Source organism: Haliotis rufescens, unplaced genomic scaffold (assembly GCF_023055435.1).
Source record: "Haliotis rufescens isolate VD_foot unplaced genomic scaffold, xgHalRufe1.0.p SCAF_35, whole genome shotgun sequence".
Classification (NCBI taxonomy): domain Eukaryota; kingdom Metazoa; phylum Mollusca; class Gastropoda; order Lepetellida; family Haliotidae; genus Haliotis; species Haliotis rufescens.
The window spans coordinates 1,789,698-1,807,287 of record NW_025964057.1 but is presented as its reverse complement, the minus strand read 5'-3'; the positions used below and the strand labels follow the sequence as shown (position 1 = coordinate 1,807,287).

Here is a 17,590-nt window from a genome sequence, read left to right as displayed (position 1 = left end):
TTCATTGACAATGCCATATTAAGACATGTCGGTAAGATAACTCGGGGTACATGAGGTTTTATTAATCCGGCGCGTGTAAAGCCTAACGCGGGACGCATAAAATCCCATGTTCACCACGTGATCCTGCTATAGTGTGAACCGACATCTCTCTTGTGTTTGGTATATTGCTGTGTAGCAACCACCAGAATGCTACTCAAAAACCTGGCCACGTCCTACCAATAGATGATACTTGTTGTTACTCTGCCTCGACATTAAGGGCATAACAAGGACTGACCAGTTTGGAGTCGGTATAATTTGTCTGGGTGGGTTATTCATGTTAGAATTGTGGGCAAGCACTATAAAACCGACGTAAGTGTGGACAAGTACAAGCAACCACACACGTCTCTATAGCTGGATGAGTGAAACCAATCGTAAACGCGAAGTTGGTCCCCACTGACCTCAACTATTCAAAGGCATTCCAGGCCCCTCTGTATACGCCAGTAACATTAACACAGTTATAAATAGAAGGCAAGAATAGAAGGCAATAGAATATAAAGTCGGGGGTACGTACATGCGCAGTTCTGCACAAAGCTACAGAGCTTTGGGAACTATTTCGTGCAGTGCGAGATAAATCTCAGAAACAGGTAAGGAGCCAGCATCGTGTCTGTTTTCTGTAGTTGTGTACTAAGTTAGTTTTACATTCAGGGTCAAATACCCGTATGTAGCCTCAGTATTGCTACATGTATGTGTTGTACTAGTTGTTTATTCAATCGGGCTATTCTGCCACATAAGTAAAATGGCGACCCACACGAGTGACGTAATGTGTAAAAATGGACGCGGTAACCAAGTGGTTTGTTTGTTTGTAGTTTAACGCCGCCGTCAGCTATAAGACTGGGGTCTGTAAATAACGATGGGTGTCTTGTGCATCGATCCTCGCAACTGGGATACGATGATACGCATCAACCAAGTCAGCGTGCCTGACCACCCGATCCCGATAGACACCTATTCTAAGTCGGATCGATAACCCAGGGAGATTATTGTCGCGAAATTTCAAGTTTTTTAAGTAAACTTGAAATAACCATAAAATAGTCGAAATTACGAGAATAAACTCGAAACAACAAGAAAATAATGTTGTACATATTGTGTGTAAACATGCATATTTATAGTACTCTATGCACTTACAAAGCATTCAGAGTTAGAAGTAGCTCGGAAACGTCGTACAAAGAATAAAAGAAGTTGCTGTCCATTAAAAAGTGTCATGTATTCATGTTCTCACAACTTCTAAATGCCTATCAAAATCTTCAATAAAATAATTGAAATAACGCGTAAATAATTGAAGCAACGACAAAAAAACACACGACTTTTTTAGATTTTGAAATAACGAGAAAATAATATAACGAAAAATATATGAATGGATCCCTGAAGCGCGAATCGTTACTAATTTCATAATGCAAATAGGTACGTTATTATTTTTTGGAGAAGAAGGTACATAAGTTGTTGGGAACTAATGTAAACCATTAATGTAACTGTGCTTATCACCAGGAAATGTCTGGTAATGAAGATGGCGGTGTGGGGTCGAAGGATGTGACTGTCACCCAGATTGGGTCGAATGTGGTCCGAATACAGAAACCAGAGATGAAGGACATCAACATCAACAACAACAACAACAACAACAACATCAACATCAACATCACCTTGAACGTCCAGCAGTCAGATCAGAAGCACGCCCAGAGTACGTAGAAAATTAAAGATTGCAATTAGAAAATAAAACGCTCCGGCTATTAAATTAGACCTGGCAAAATGTCTTCAAACCTCAATTTGTTTGTCTTTAAACTCAAAGTTTATTATGTCTGTCAACCGAACAGTTGATAAATATCCTAAATACACGCAAACAATGGCTCAGTTTGGCACACTGTCTCAAAGCCTAGACATAGACCGAAATGTTGGTTGTGCGAAACTTTGACTCACTCAAAGTGTATGGTTGTAAATAATGGTTTATCTAAATTTCGTGGGAAAACATAACTTTTGGAAAAACAGAGTGTATGCAAAGCCATCATAAGAATTCCAGTTACACTTGTTCATTCCTCATTACATATCATAGTTGTTTAGTCATGTTTAGACATGTCCACTTTTGTTCTAGTTTCTAGGGCAATACGCACCGTCATTGGCAACTTGCTTCCGAGAGCGAAGATAAAATCCAGCTGCAGAGGGAAGCGGTTGAAACGCTATTCAAGGTCAACATCAGAAGGAAAGAAATTCCACATGACTCTAAGAAGCCACGGTAGAGGTCCATAGGAGGTCCACAAGCAGCTTTTCGGGTGGAGGGTGGTGTCTTAAGATAGCTATACTGAACAAAGACACTTTATATCCTTGATCAGTATATGTTCGGAAACAGGCAAGAACTTGCACCAAGTATGTGCAGCTTAGGTCGAGAAAGCAAACCAAAGGCTCGTCTGTGCCTAAAGATAGCTATACTGAACAAAGACATTATATATCCTTGATCAGTATATGTTCGGAAACAGGCAAGAACTTACACCAAATATATGCAGCTTAGGTCGAGAAGGTAACCCATTGAAGAGTATCAGAATTTCTCCACGAGGTTTAAAAATACCTTAGACTGGAAAGCAAACCAAAGGCTCGTCTGTGCCAAAAGATAGCTATACTGAACAAAGACACTATATATCCTTGATCAGTATATGTTCGGAAACAGGCAAGAACTTGCACCAAGTATGTGCAGCTTAGGTCGAGAAAGCAAACCAAAGGCTCGTCTGTGCCTAAAGATAGCTATACTGAACAAAGACATTATATATCCTTGATCAGTATATGTTCGGAAACAGGCAAGAACTTACACCAAATATATGCAGCTTAGGTCGAGAAGGTAACCCATTGAAGAGTATCAGAATTTCTCCACGAGGTTTAAAAATACCTTAGACTGGAAAGCAAACCAAAGGCTCGTCTGTGCCAAAAGATAGCTATACTGAACAAAGACACTATATATCCTTGATCAGCATATGTTCGGAAACAGGCAAGAACTTGCACCAAGGATATCCAGCTTAGGTCGAGAAGGTAACCCATTGAAGAGTATCAGAATTTCTCCACGAGGTTTAAAAATACCTTAGACTGGAAAGCAAACCAAAGGCTCGTCTGTGCCAAAAGATAGCTATACTGAACAAAGACACTATATATCCTTGATCCGTATATGTTCGGAAACAGGCAAGAACATGCACCAAGAATGCGCAGCTTAGGTCGAGAAAGCAAACCGAAGGCTCGTCTGTGCCTAATGATAACTATACTGAACAAAGACACTATATATCCTTGATCAGTATATGTTCGGAAACAGGCAAGAACATGCACCAAGAATGCGCAGCTTAGGTCGAGAAAGCAAACCAAAGGCTCGTCTGTGCCTAATGATAACTATACTGAACAAAGACATTATATATCCTTGATCAGTATATGTTCGGAAACAGGCAAGAACATGCACCAAGTAAATGCAGCTTAGGTCGAGAAGGTAACCCATTGAAGAGTATCAGAATTTCTCCACGAGGTTTAAAAATACCTTAGACTGGAAAGCAAACCAAAGGCTCGTCTGTGCCAAAAGATAGCTATACTGAACAAAGACATTATATATCCTTGATCAGTATATGTTCGGAAACAGGCAAGAACTTGCACCAAATATATGCAGCTTAGGTCGAGAAGGTAACCCATTGAAGAGAATCAGAATTTCTCCACGAGGTTTAAAAACGCCTTAGACTGGAAAGCAAACCAAAGGCTCGTTTGTGCCTAAAGATAGCTGTACTGAACAAAGACACCTTATTTCCTTGATCAGTATATGTTTGAAAGCAGACCAAAAATAAAAACAATAAAAAAAGCAACCAAAGAAAAAGCAACAAAAAAAACTAAGAATTTCTCCACGAGTTTTAAAAACGTTTTAAATCAGTATATGTCTGAAAACAGACAAAAAATAAAAACAAAAAACAAAATAAAACAAATGGAAAATAAGAAAAACAACAAAAGAAAAAGCAATACAAAAAAGCAACAAAAGAGGCATTCAAAAAAGCAATGTTCTGCTTTTCATTATGTCCCAATATTAAGCAACTTACTTCAATGTACATGTAGTGTTATTTTCACTTAGTAATATTTCCAAACATTGCTGAAAACATTTGTTATAATTCTCAAAAGTATCAAACGCCAAATAATCTCATAGTAACCAATTGTTTGATTGCTGTTTGATTACATGTAAAAAAAATTTCACACTGACAACGATAAATTTGTTCCATGTTTTGCCTCCTTTGTTTGCTTGATGGAGATGCATTATTCGGAAGTGATACGGAAATAAAATTCAAGAACAAAGATTTTGTGTTTTCGTCTTGTAAAAGTCATCGGCGAGTGTTCGGTAAGAGTTCTTTAAGGAGCACAGGATTAGCCTGCATCTTCTCTTCAACCAACGGTTGCCTGCCTTGGTATCTCCACTGCCCAGTTACATTTCCTTGTTGTGACCGTTATATCAGCCTCACCCATAATGGAGGCCTCTGGTAGGGTAGTGGACACCTGGTGTCATCATTGTTAAAACGCCGCACAAAGCAATAATTCAGCCATATGACGATGGTCTGTAAATTATCGAGTTAGGTAACGACCCATACGATTAGGATACGATGACATGCATCAACCAAGGCAGCAAGCCTGACCACCCGATCCCCTTAGTCACCTCGCAGGACACTTTGGTCTGTATGCCGCTTGAAATAAATGTTTGTTGTTTAACGCCGCACTCAGCAATATTCCAGCTATATGACGGCGGTCTGTATATAATCGAGTCTAGATCAGACAATCCAGTGATTGACAATAAGGGCATCAATCCACGCATTTGGGATCGATGACATGCGAGCTGAAATAGATGAAATTATCATTCCTCCATGTCATAATGATGAGATCTGATTGGTCCACGTGATCTTGATAAAATACTGTGTATCCCCCCTTTGAGGGCAATGAATTTCTCAGTGGAGGAGTAAATCTCTTGACCATTCGTCACCACTCGCCCCTTTCCGTAACCTGCAAGAAGAGCTTGTTCACGGAAAAACACGAGTTGGTCACGAATGTCTCTTGACCTGATCACTCGATCTCGTTGGTCACCTCTTGCAAGCGTGGGATGCTGAAGACCAACTCTAACCTGGATCTTTGCAGGGGCATCGCTGTTACAGTCAATTAAATAAGAGGATGACATTATAAGTGATTCAACAACGTCGGTAGAACACATACAGGGGGAATGTTGTGATTTGAGGACGGGATCAATCATCCCCATAGGAAAGATGCGGATGGTCAAAGGGAAACAACTCTTTCTCATGTAAGACGGTTCATACATGACAGGGAAGTGAAACGCTAGAAAGGTATAAACAACTTGTGTGACTATCAGTTGGCTTCCACCCGCCTTTGACAACACAACAGTATGTCAAAGGGCCACATGTACTGTCATATACAAAGGTACAAAGCGGTATCCTTCTTTGTAAACGTCTGGTGCAAATATGAAACCCAGACACAGTTAGGATAACGGAATGACAGCATGTTGTTGTGTCGGAATGGGAGGGTGTTGTGTTCATTCAAGCGGGAGGATTTCAGTGTAACTGCTTGTATATGCTGGGATACAATAACATGCATCAACCAAGTCAGCCTAGCCACCCGATCACATAAGTTCCCTCTTACGACAAGCATAGTCGCCTTTTGCGGCAAGCATGGGTTGCTGAAGACCTATTCTTCCCCATATCATCACGGGTCATTTCGAGCAATGAGACTTGTTAGGAGTAATAACGTGTTTGATGGAGAGGAAGTGACAGATCAACCCTTGGGATTCGGGAATTGAGGGATCGACTTAATACAAACAAGATGATGTGTAGTTATTAATAGATCATCGGGCAAAACCCAGTGTACATGTATTTCAAAGTGTGGCGCAATCGACCAGGGAAAGTCCCAGCTATAAATAGATTGCCATTGTAGGATATCGAGGGCAATGTACAGCAAGAAGACCTGTACACTGTCGAGTATAAGCGAGCATAACCAACAGTCAACACCGCTGGAGGTCGATGACGCATAATCACACACTCTATCCCCATTAGTCGGATCTTGGGACCAGCACGGGATATTTCACTACATAACAGTGGTGTATTAGGGTGGATGTTGCAAGATGCTGTACACATCAAGTTCACAAACACATTCTGATCGGTTCAACACGAACAGTGCTGCTACACCTTGCGGTATAACCATTCACCAATAACCAATGTGCCGACCCGTCAAGATCCGGGGCAGAATAGGTCTTCAGAAACCCATGCTTGCGGTAAAAGGCGACTATGCTTGTCGTAAGAGGCGACTAACGGGATCAGGTGGCCAGTCTCGCTGACTTGGTTGATGGTGTCATCGTATCCCAATTGCATGGATCGATGCTCATGATGTCAATCACTAGATTGTCTGGTCCAGGTTCGATTAATTACAGATCATTGTCATATAGCTGGATTCTAAAGCAAACAATATCCGTACAAAGAGAGATATTTTGTGGGCCATAAATATCATCATTAAGTTTCGATCACGTGTACGTGGTTACAATCTGACAGGGGATCGGCACTCAGGTGACTGAGAACGGTAATATTTAGCAGCGTGGGCAGCGTGTTACCTCCCCAACAGCAGCAATTATCCTGTCTACAAACTGTACATATGGTAATACTTCTAAGATGGTATTATACAGAATTCTAGAGGGAAAAAGAGTTTGCCATTCTATTTAACACCATATGATATTGGTAGGTAATGGGTGGAGTAATACTGCTCGACGAACATCGAAGACAAAGTTTTCCCCAGACTGGGTCCAACCAAGATAGCGTTAGAAAGAACCGAAAACTTCGTGGTATAGCGGTATAACGTATCTGTTGTGGAGGTGACGGGCGTCGTGCATCTGTCGTTTGTATCTCTGCACATTATCATATCTGGAAAACATTCCTACATTGGGGACAAGCTGTTGACTCCATGGTGACTTGCTAAACACTGGCTCTCAGTAAGAAGTCTCTGTTATTTTAATCCCTTATTTTGATCTCTGGAATCCAGCGGTTTCCCTTCCTGGTGGCATCCCATCCGCTCGACTAGTACTTCGTTCTGACCAGCTCTTTATCTTGTCTTGAGAAGTTTTCCCACTCGCCACACAATATCAACAGACTCCCTGCATTTCGTATTTATAACCGGACCATCTGCCATTCCGTGCAACTGATAAACTGGAATACTACCTCGATAGTAGTCCTCATAAACAAATAGTTCTTCTGTCCATCTTTCTCTATACTCTGTTTGAAAGATATGTTTGAGATGGGACAGTCTCACTTGATCTCCGATCCGGGTTGGAATAGGTCTTTAATAACCCATGCTTGTCGTAGGAGGCGACTAACGGGATCGGGTGGTCAGGCTCGCTAACTTGGTTGATGCATGTCAACGATCCCAATTGCGTGGATCGGTGCTCATGATATCAGTCACAGGATTGTCTGGTCCAGACTCAATTATTTACAGACCTCCGCCATTTTATAGCTGGAATATTGCTATATTGCTTCGGTCATCCATTCACTCAGTCCCGGATAATTGAAAATAGTAACCTCCACTTTTCTAAACATATCTGACACCTACATAGCCAACTGTCTCCTGCTGTGACATTGCTCAAATATAAAAGCGGGGCAAAGCTTACACAAATCCGATCTATCGCCAAAAGTTGTAAATTTATACGTAGAAATGCACAACAATCATCTATGGATTGATTTATCACACGAATACACAGAATCAGACGTTTGTAGAAATGCATCTTTTCACAACACATGTGACATGTGAGGCAAATACAATGTGTTGTGTCCCTTCACAGAAAGAGAATGCAAGTGTGGATCAGTTTCAAACAAAACTCCAAGGGCTTATGACTGCTAAATTGTCAGAACCTGAAGAATAATACTACAGCATTTCCCACGTGTAATAAAGGCAAATCATAAACTGCTAGACTGACTAACGTTTGAAAATGTGGTGATTTGAAACAAACTTGGGTGTCATTTAACCCACGACCTGAACATTTGGAATTACAAATAATTATGAAATTATGGCAGTCCAAGAAGCAAAAACATAACTTAAAGTGAGCCAAGGGCATACTAATATCAATATAAATATTGATAATAAGAAGAAGAACCAAGTCAACATTTGCATTCTCAGCTCCCTGCTCAGTACGAGTATACATCCTCAGGTGCTTTCTAAGATCAAGTATATATCGTCAGCTCCCTGCTTCGTAGGACTGTACATTCACAGCTCCCTACTAAGTAGATGTATACACCCTCAGTCCCCTGCTCAGTACGAGTATACACCCTCAGTTCCCTGCCCAGTACAAGTATAAACCCTCAGTCCCCTTCTCAGGACAAGTATACACCCTCAGTACCCTTCTCAGTACGAGTATACACCCTCAGTCCCCTGCTCAGTACGAGTATACACCCTCAGTTCCCTGCCCAGTACAAGTATAAACCCTCAGTCCCCTTCTCAGGACAAGTATACACCCTCAGTACCCTTCTCAGTACGAGTATACACCCTCAGTCCCCTGCTCAGTACGAGTATACACCCTCAGTTCCCTGCCCAGTACAAGTATAAACCCTCAGTCCCCTTCTCAGGACAAGTATACACCCTCAGTACCCTTCTCAGTACGAGTATACACCCTCAGTCCCCTTCTCAGTACGAGTATACACCCTCAGTCCCCTTTTCAGTACGATTATACATCCTCAGTTCCCTTCTCAGTACGAGTATACATCCTCAGGTGCTTTCTAAGATCAAGTATATATCGTCAGCTCCCTGCTTCGTAGGACTGTACATTCACACCTCCCTACTAAGTAGATGTATACACCCTCAGTCCCCTGCTCAGTACGAGTATACACCCTCAGTTCCCTGCCCAGTACAAGTATAAACCCTCAGTCCCCTTCTCAGGACGAGTATACATCCTCAGCTCCTCCCTGTTCAGTGCGAGCATACATCCTCAGCTCCTCCCTGTTCAGTGCGAGTATACATCCTCAGCTCCTTGCTCAGTACGAGTATACATCCTCAGCTCCTCCCTGTTCAGTGCGAGTATACATCCTCAGCTCCTCCCTGTTCAGTGCGAGTTTACCTCCTCAGCTCCTTGCGCAGTAAGAGTATACATCCTCAGTTCCCTTCTCAGTACGAGTATACACCCTCAGCTCCTCCCTGTTCAATGCGAGTATACATCCTCAACTCCTCCCTGTTCAGTGCGAGTATACATCCTCAACTCCTCCCTGTTCAGTGCGAGTATACATCCTCAGCTCCTCCCTGTTCAGTGCGAGTATACATCCTCAGTTCCTCCCTGTTCAGTGCGAGTATACATCCTCAGCTCCTTGCTCAGTGCGAGTATACATCCTCAGCTCCTCCCTGTTCAGTGCGAGTATACATCCTCAGCTCCTCCCTGTTCAGTGCGAGTATACATCCTCAGCTCCTCCCTGTTCAGTGCGAGTATACATCCTCAGCTCCTTCCTGTTCAGTGCGAGTATACATCCTCAGCTCCTTGCTCAGTGCGAGTATACATCCTCAGCTCCTCCCTGTTACAGTGCGAGTATACATCCTCAGCTCCTCCCTGTTCAGTGCGAGTATACATCCTCAACTCCTCCCTGTTCAGTGCGAGTATACATCCTCAACTCCTCCCTGTTCAGTGCGAGTATACATCCTCAGCTCCTCCCTGTTCAGTGCGAGTATACATCCTAAACTCCTCCCTGTTCAGTGCGAGTATACATCCTCAGCTCCTTGCTCAGTGCGAGTATACATCCTCAGCTCCTCCCTGTTCAGTGCGAGTATACATCCTCAGCTCCTCCCTGTTCAGTGCGAGTTTACCTCCTCAGCTCCTTGCGCAGTAAGAGTATACATCCTCAGTTCCCTTCTCAGTACGAGTATACACCCTCAGCTCCTCCCTGTTCAGTGCGAGGATACATCCTCAGCCCCCTTCTCAGTGCGAGTATACCTCCTCAGCTCCCTGCTCAGTACGAGTATACCTCCTCAGCCCCTTGCTCAGTACGAGTATACCTCCTCAGCCCCCTTGTCAGTGCGAGTATACATCCTCAGCTCCTCCCTGTTCAATGCGAGTATACATCCTCAACTCCTCCCTGTTCAGTGCGAGTATACATCCTCAGCTCCTCCCTGTTCAGTACGAGTATACATCCTCAGCCCCCTTGTCAGTGCGAGTATACATCCTCAGCTCCTTGTTCAGTACGAGTATACCTCCTCAGCCCCCTTCTCAGTGCGAGTATACCTCCTCAGCTCCCTGCTCAGTGCGAGTATACATCCTCAGCCCCCTTCTCAGTGCGAGTATACATCCTCAGCTCCCAGTTCAGTGCGAGTATACATCCTCAGCTCCCAGTTCAGTGCGAGTATACCTCCTCAGCTCCCTGTTCAGTGCGAGTATACCTCCTCAGCTCCCTGCTCAGTGCCAGTATACATCCTCAGCTCGCTGCTCAGAACGCGTATATCCTCTTCCGGGAGTCTAGTGCAGGAATGACCTCTAAACAAAACAATCTCTACAATTCAGGCCCGGTTTGACACACGTGTTCATCTAAGTGTTGCTTAACGTCACCTGCTGTGAAAATGCACCACGCGTTGGAACATTTACCACGATACAAGGATATTGTATCACCGAGATCCCATGTTATGTGCATTGAATTATGTCAGCTGTATAACCCAGGACGTTCAATGCAATAATTAGAGGTTATGACAGTTTTCACATACCCTATATCATCCCAAGACACACATATCAGCCCGAGGACCGAAGACCAGAGAGCCGAGGTGGGGGTTGATATGAAAACTGCAATATATTGACCTTTTTATCATACACCATGACATCACCATGTTTGGAAAACATTGTCACGAAAAATATAGCCGAGCAGACGACGCACTAAGCGACGTAACTCCATTTGTTTACCCCCCGGACTGATATCGATTGCTCACACAAAAAGCATTGTGATACTGGTTATGGCCGTCTCTATAAGTTGGCTCTATCGCCCATGCAAAATGCCTCATGTCAGTCTAATATCTATAGATAGGTTGCAAATAAATAGCACATGGATTTAATTTCCAACATGAACAAGATCTCCTGACTTGCAATACACACACAACCCTTGTTTAAATTCTAAATTTGTATATTCACAGGTTTCAACCGCAATTTTGAAAACACTACACCTAAATCTGGAAATTACTATTCTGAAATTGAAATATCACAAAGTATATAGCTCTCTTCTATTAGCATTTGGAAGAATCGTTAATTGATGTTACAGGACGAGTACGATGATTGTTGTACATTATCAGTTTACCTTTGCTTTAAAAATGATAGAAAGATGTTTACAATTACCAATTTCTCAGCTTAACAACGCATGATCAAAACCATATTGATAAACACTATTTCTTACTTTCAATGGCCATGTTGAACGACCAACTTCATCAATTTGACATGATGTGATCTAAACAGTAGATAACTTTGATGTGAAAGTCTGTTTTGTGGCACGTGTATAAAACGACACCAAAATTTCATTACACGTGACAAATAAACACACTTTACAGGGAGTCTTCAACATTCTCAAAGGACCATACCATTAAAAGTTGCCTTAGTGTTTTCAAAATTTAAGTTGGACAGCCTCTATTATCCCACATATCTGTAGATTGACACAGTTTAAATAAGGTTAACAGTATAATACCATTTTGCATGAGCACATGATGGGACCACCATATCTAAAAATCTGTATCTTTAGTCTTCTTTAGATTTTCTTGCATACCTTCCCCCTCTTTCTCCATTTTCTTTTACAAAATGTATGGACTTGAGATGCAACCCTGACAGGCACTGGTATTACAGTTAAAACAAGCTGAAAAACCCATTTTGGTTTTAACATAAACTGTTAAATGTGAATGCATTGAGGAAATAACATTGAAAAACATGCACGATATCCAAACTCCACAAAGTTACTATCATGTTTCCGTTTGTCAAACACTTTGGAGAAATCTAAAAATGGGGAGTAATATCTCACCCATTTTCATAGGTGGATATTTTTTAATGATAGCTTTCAGTGTGAACATATGAATTATTGTTAAAGATTATTTGGAGCTACACTAAACTAATATGCCGTTCTGTTTACCCAAAAGGAAATCTTTCTTGTTCATAAAGTTACTTTAAAAAGAAGCTCTCAATTCACACAGGTGATTGTATTAGGACATCGTAGTTTTGTTAACTGTGTAATGTCAGTGTGATGATCTCTGTGGGACCTTAATACCATGGACTTTGTGTTTTATTTGTCCTGATCCCACCAGGGAGATTGGCTGTTATTCCTTAGTCTAAATACCTCACAATGAAAAGTTTTTGTGTGTTCTGCTGGTAATGGAATAAAGTAAACTACGGTTATAACGAACTCGAAGGGACCACTAACTTTAGTTTGTTATAACCGTAGTTCGTTATAAGCATATTTACAGCATAACTTATAACAAATAGTCGGGACAAAAAAAGATTTGTTCGTTATATCCGTCAGTTCGTTATAAGCGTGTTCGTTACAAACTTACTTTACTGTGCACTTGTTACAAGTGACAGAACATAACAATAATATGTTGTGGAAATTTGTAATAACAGAATTATTAGTGTCCTTACTCCAAGTGAATTTTTTCAGTATACTTTCTTTTTGTTTGTCCGTATTTTCACCGCCCCTAGTGTTTTGAGGTGATTGTGTTGAGGCAGAAGTGTTAATGTCAAGGGAACAGTAATTCGGGTAGTGTTTAATGTACCCAAATTCAAACCAACAGTCTGTAATATATTGAAATAAGAAAGAAAGAACAATCATATAATCAACAACACTACACCCGTTATAAGTAATACAAGTAAATTCACCAAATGTGTCACTGAAACTCCTACCATTTAATGTATACATTCCCAAAAGCGACACAACTAGACTTATTTAACACCATGACTATAGTGAAATACATTGTCCTTGGAAGATGTCCTTGGTATGTCAAAAAACAAACCAGGATAATCATCAGAGCCCTATATTAAGTCTAGAGTATCAGTAGGGAATTCCTCATTACGAGGAAAGGGTTCTAAATACAGAAGCGTTGTTTCTCATTATTTAGACCCTTTATTCTTGGAGTTAGCGTTTAAGCAGACATTGAGATAAGTCAGAAAGTTTGATTGCGTGCCCGTTCAAGGATATCCTCGCTACAACCCACCCAGGAGAACAAAACGAAGAAAAGCACATCCAAACTATTGTAGTATCCACTCGGTCCGTGTCTAGACTACAGTGACAGTCTACGTCAATCTATAAATTTACCTTAGTATCTATTTGACACGTCTTTGCAATCACCTTTCAATGATCGGCCAATTGATCAGTGGTGACTAACGCTTGTCACAGGTTCATTAACAACTTCGAATATCTCTCTCGTCACGTTTATGGCTGTCAGTGTTAACATGAAGTCACACGTACTAAACATAATTGTGTATAGATCTAGGTCTACATCCTTTGAAGCAAACAAATATTGATATTGATACCTTCAAACTCCAATGAACTCACAGTGAAAGTCAATACTTAAGTGAATAAAATAATCGTTATCTCAGCTTAATGTTGACGTACGGAAACACAACACTGGTGTCATTTCTTTTTTACAGTTTATTGTGTGATACCCTGACACGAAGTCACTGAATTTGTCAGCACTGCGCAAAAAATGATTCACAAAATCCCATTATGTCAAAATTAGCCCAAAACCGTTTTATACGTATTTGAATGGGGATTATTACAAATATGCCTTGGCCTTCCCATCGGTCGCCAGTGTTGTGCGTGGCCTCCCCTGATGTCTTGTTGCTTTCTGTTTCCGGTGTAAACAAGGTTCTCCTTGCACCATCGGGTTCCTTGGGAGTGTCCGACCCTTAGGCCGCGATCTAGGGAAATCTACCATGCTGCTGTCCTGAGCTTGTAGAAACCACGGTGATAGTGAACACCTGTCCTCATATACTCTCTATGACCAACTGATCTGAAGTTCTTTCCCTTCCACTTGCTTACATAAAACCAGCACTCTTGTCACTTGACCCAAACCGATAACCATATACAAGAGTAGTTATTGAGCTATCAAAACTATACCATGGAATTGGGATTCGGAACTTTGTATTTCTATGTCAGGTACACACCACCAGAGTCAAAGTCAAACTTGTTGCCATGGAAACAAAAATAATACTTACACTAGGAAAGAGCATCCTTCCGTAGTGTTGTACATATATCATGGATGGCTTTTGATGTTTAGTCCTTATTCTCCAAGTACTTTGTAGCTATACGTCCCTCAAGTTGGCATAGATCACAGACTCCTGCATATATTACTGACTTGTCAAAGCGAAACAATTTGCTCAGTTCACTCATGTTTTAGTGGATATACTTCAAGGAAATCATGATATGTCCACAACAAAATATTTGACTTTTTAGCAATTGAATCTATGCGAGGCTCAGATTTTCACAATCAATCCTCGTATGTATTTACATACAAGGTTCGGCGGAGACACTAGCACCTCTAAGCTTTAGTTATCTAATACATATGGGACTTCGTTGGACTTTGGACAGAACAATCAATTATTGGTTTTGTTTTGATAACTTGCGGGAGTGTAGTTGCAGTGAAAACGGGAGTGATGCATATTTCTCTCTGTAAGACTTTCTCTTGAACTACATTAGACAAGTGTTCGCAAAACAAACACGTGCCATGAAATAAAATAATTAATAGAACTTCATATCTTTGCATTTTAACTAAAACTGGATGAAACGTAAAAATAAATACATATTAGTGGGTTTAGCTACCTCTCATCCACTTGCTAAATTCGACATGATTCTCTGCTACATGCTCGATGTGTGTTTAATGTAAATCAAATACAAATCTAGTTCTTTAACTTGATGTCCAACAGGAAATGTCTGAAGAAGTTGTTGGCGGGCAGGGTATGAAGGTGACCCAGATTGGGACGAATACGATCCAGCATTCAAAGATGAAGAAGGGCTGCACCATCATCAACAACTACTACATCTTCGACGTCATTGGGGACCGGGAGAAGCTCTGGACACAGCTGTCAAATCGTGAGTAGGCTCACATATCATAAATTCAAAACGTCAACGACTGAGAAAAATTGTCTCTATTATCTGCGTTTCCGTAATAACAAAATATGAAAATTATATGAATTGATCAGTGGAAATCAGTGCTGACACCAGCTGTGCGCGAAAGGGTAAGCATGTCTGGTAGCACCCGCCACTCACACAAGTTTCATCAACAAGTGACAATAAGTTAGGAGGTGTAAAAATCCCATTTAAAGGTTGCATGGGATTGCATCGGGTGTCATATTATATAAATCCCACTGAATGTCTTCCATTAAATTTATGTAATGGCTTTGATGGTAAAACATAGATTATTGAAAAGCTTAGTTGTAAGCAAAAGGAGTTCGTGAAATTCGAATAAAATATACGTGCTCCAAATCAGTTGTGAAGCTAGGACTGTTTTGTGACATCAAAGAGCAAGTGTGACATTTTTTTCGGAGTGGTTGGATAGTCTCGTGGTTAACGCGTTGTCTCCGAATGACGTTTACATACATAGGCCCAATATGTGAAGCCCTTTCCTTATGCTCCCAGCTGTCAAATAGCTTGCATTGTGCTAAACCAAACTAACTCACGTTTCAGTTTCGGAACAGCACAAGCAGACGTCAAGGGAATTTAGCCCCAGAGCAGAGGAGGGAGTGGATTCCAAAACTCCTTGTCAAGGTAGTGGAGGTAAACTCAGTGCAAGAAGAAAACGGCAAAGGGCTAAATTCTACATGACGCTCAGGAGCGATAGGGCAGCAGGTGGCTTGAACAGTGAGTGCAAAATGTATGTTCAGGTTGCTGATGTCTTGTTAAGGCATCGTGAAACAGTGGAAGGATTTATTAACCGGATAAAAAAAATTATTTTGTTCAAATGCCATAGTGTCTGTCAAAGTAGACTATTGCTACAGTTCCATGAGAAAGTGAGTGAATGAGTTGGGTTTAACGCTGCTTTTAACAGTATTCCAGTTATATCGCGGCGTGTCAGCTTAATGTGGGAGGAAAGCCGGAGTGATCCACTTTGGTGAAACCCACGAGCACGGGTATGGTGCTGACAAACCTAGAAACATAAACACGGCGAACCGGGATTCGAACCCACAATCATAGGTTTCTGGCGTGTCTAAGGGACGCAACTCTGCACAGCGAATCGCGGCGCCTTAGACGACTGAGCCACCCGTGTCCCCCTCAATGAGAAAGATTACAGACCTTCAGAGAAACGAAAAATAATGTAATGATGGTCCAGATTCGAGTATTTACCAGGCACCGCCATACAGACGGAATATTGTACAGCGTTAAATCCCGACGGGCTGGTTAACACTCATATTGAGCTATTGTTTTGCAGGTGCCAAGCCACCGATGCCCATGTGAAACAGCAGAGTAACTACTTCCTGCTGATGCACCTCATCAGAGCAATCCATACCCGTGGTCCTTCTACAAGTATCGTACTGCTGTAGAAGGGGGGACCCTTGGCGCCATGTAAATGCTCCTCATGGCGTTACACGTTGTATTCCAAAGGAAAGTGTGTCTACAAAGAGGCCCGATGAGCCCTGTAGACGAGGGAACCGCTGACACCTTAAAGAAGCAAAACTGCTTCGTGTCAGTCCAAGGAAACAGACTGTAACTGTACACTGAGATGTCATTGGATCGGCCAGTATCCATGCTGTTCAGAAGCTGTCTCGTTCCTCTGCAAATGCTGCGAAGCAGACCAGAAAAGGGCGTCTGTAGAGGTTGCTTCCCTCATGGTAAGCACTCTGGAACATTGTACACTGCGCACTCCGCTACCGAAATATGAGGAAGAGGAAATATAGAGAGGTATCTCAGGCACGAAGGGAAGTCCATACTCTGCCAAATACTATGTACCCGTGAATTGTAATATGATGTAAAAAAATAAATGTACCGATTTTACATAACCCCATTTTGGATGATGTACGAGTATATCCGAAACTTACGAAAAGATCAATGTAAAACAAAGATTGTAGGTAAGTACGCTAACAATTACTGTTTATGAACCACCACCAAACACCACTGTAACTGACGATAGGAATTTCTGTTCAGTGAGTTCCAATGGAATGTGATCCACTTTCTACCACTAAGAGTTCAATCACCCCCTTGCAGTTGATTTGCACTTTGAGAACTTTGGTAAATTCGGTACATTTTACTTTATTCATCTCTATCGACTTGTTTAATTGTAATTGATAAATGATCGGTAATAATAAAGACGGGTGAAATATGTTTCTGCATTTGTTGGTGTTTTCAACTTAATTCAATGTTAACTCGAATCACTGAATAATGGTCGTATTTTGTGAGAGCAGTTTAAAGTTGAGACAGGCACTAACTATGACCCGAATCTCTCTCTCACACACACACACACACACACGTATCGAATATGCGGGGGGATATCATGTGGCCAGGGGTTTAGATCCATAGTTTGCTTGACATGTGGGTAAATATGAGTCCTCCTTTCATTGTTGACTGAAACAGTATACTGTCAAAAGTTTCAGAAC

General features: G+C 41.5%; 2 protein-coding genes across 3 annotated transcripts; both read left to right on the top strand.

The window, feature by feature from the left end:
- Window positions 1–546: 546 nt before the first annotated feature.
- LOC124134413 lies at window positions 547–4,331 on the top strand. Its single transcript, XM_046499206.2, has 3 exons — window positions 547–623; window positions 1,522–1,711; window positions 2,120–4,331. Exons 2-3 carry the CDS (start codon window positions 1,525–1,527, stop codon window positions 2,272–2,274), a joined length of 342 nt encoding a protein of 113 aa, XP_046355162.2. The 5' UTR covers window positions 547–623; window positions 1,522–1,524; the 3' UTR covers window positions 2,275–4,331.
- Window positions 4,332–14,897: 10,566 nt separating this feature from the next.
- Window positions 14,898–17,318, top strand: LOC124134412. 2 transcript variants are annotated; one of them, XM_048381055.1, is made up of 3 exons: window positions 14,898–15,092; window positions 15,687–15,873; window positions 16,429–17,318. In XM_048381055.1, the coding sequence occupies exons 1-3, from the start codon at window positions 14,930–14,932 to the stop codon at window positions 16,538–16,540; spliced, it is 462 nt and encodes a 153-aa protein (XP_048237012.1). In that variant the 5' UTR covers window positions 14,898–14,929; the 3' UTR covers window positions 16,541–17,318. The 2 variants fall into 2 exon arrangements, with proteins under 2 accessions (XP_048237012.1, XP_048237013.1); XM_048381056.1 differs by having other exon boundaries at window positions 14,899–15,092; window positions 15,687–15,860.
- Window positions 17,319–17,590: the final 272 nt, after the last annotated feature.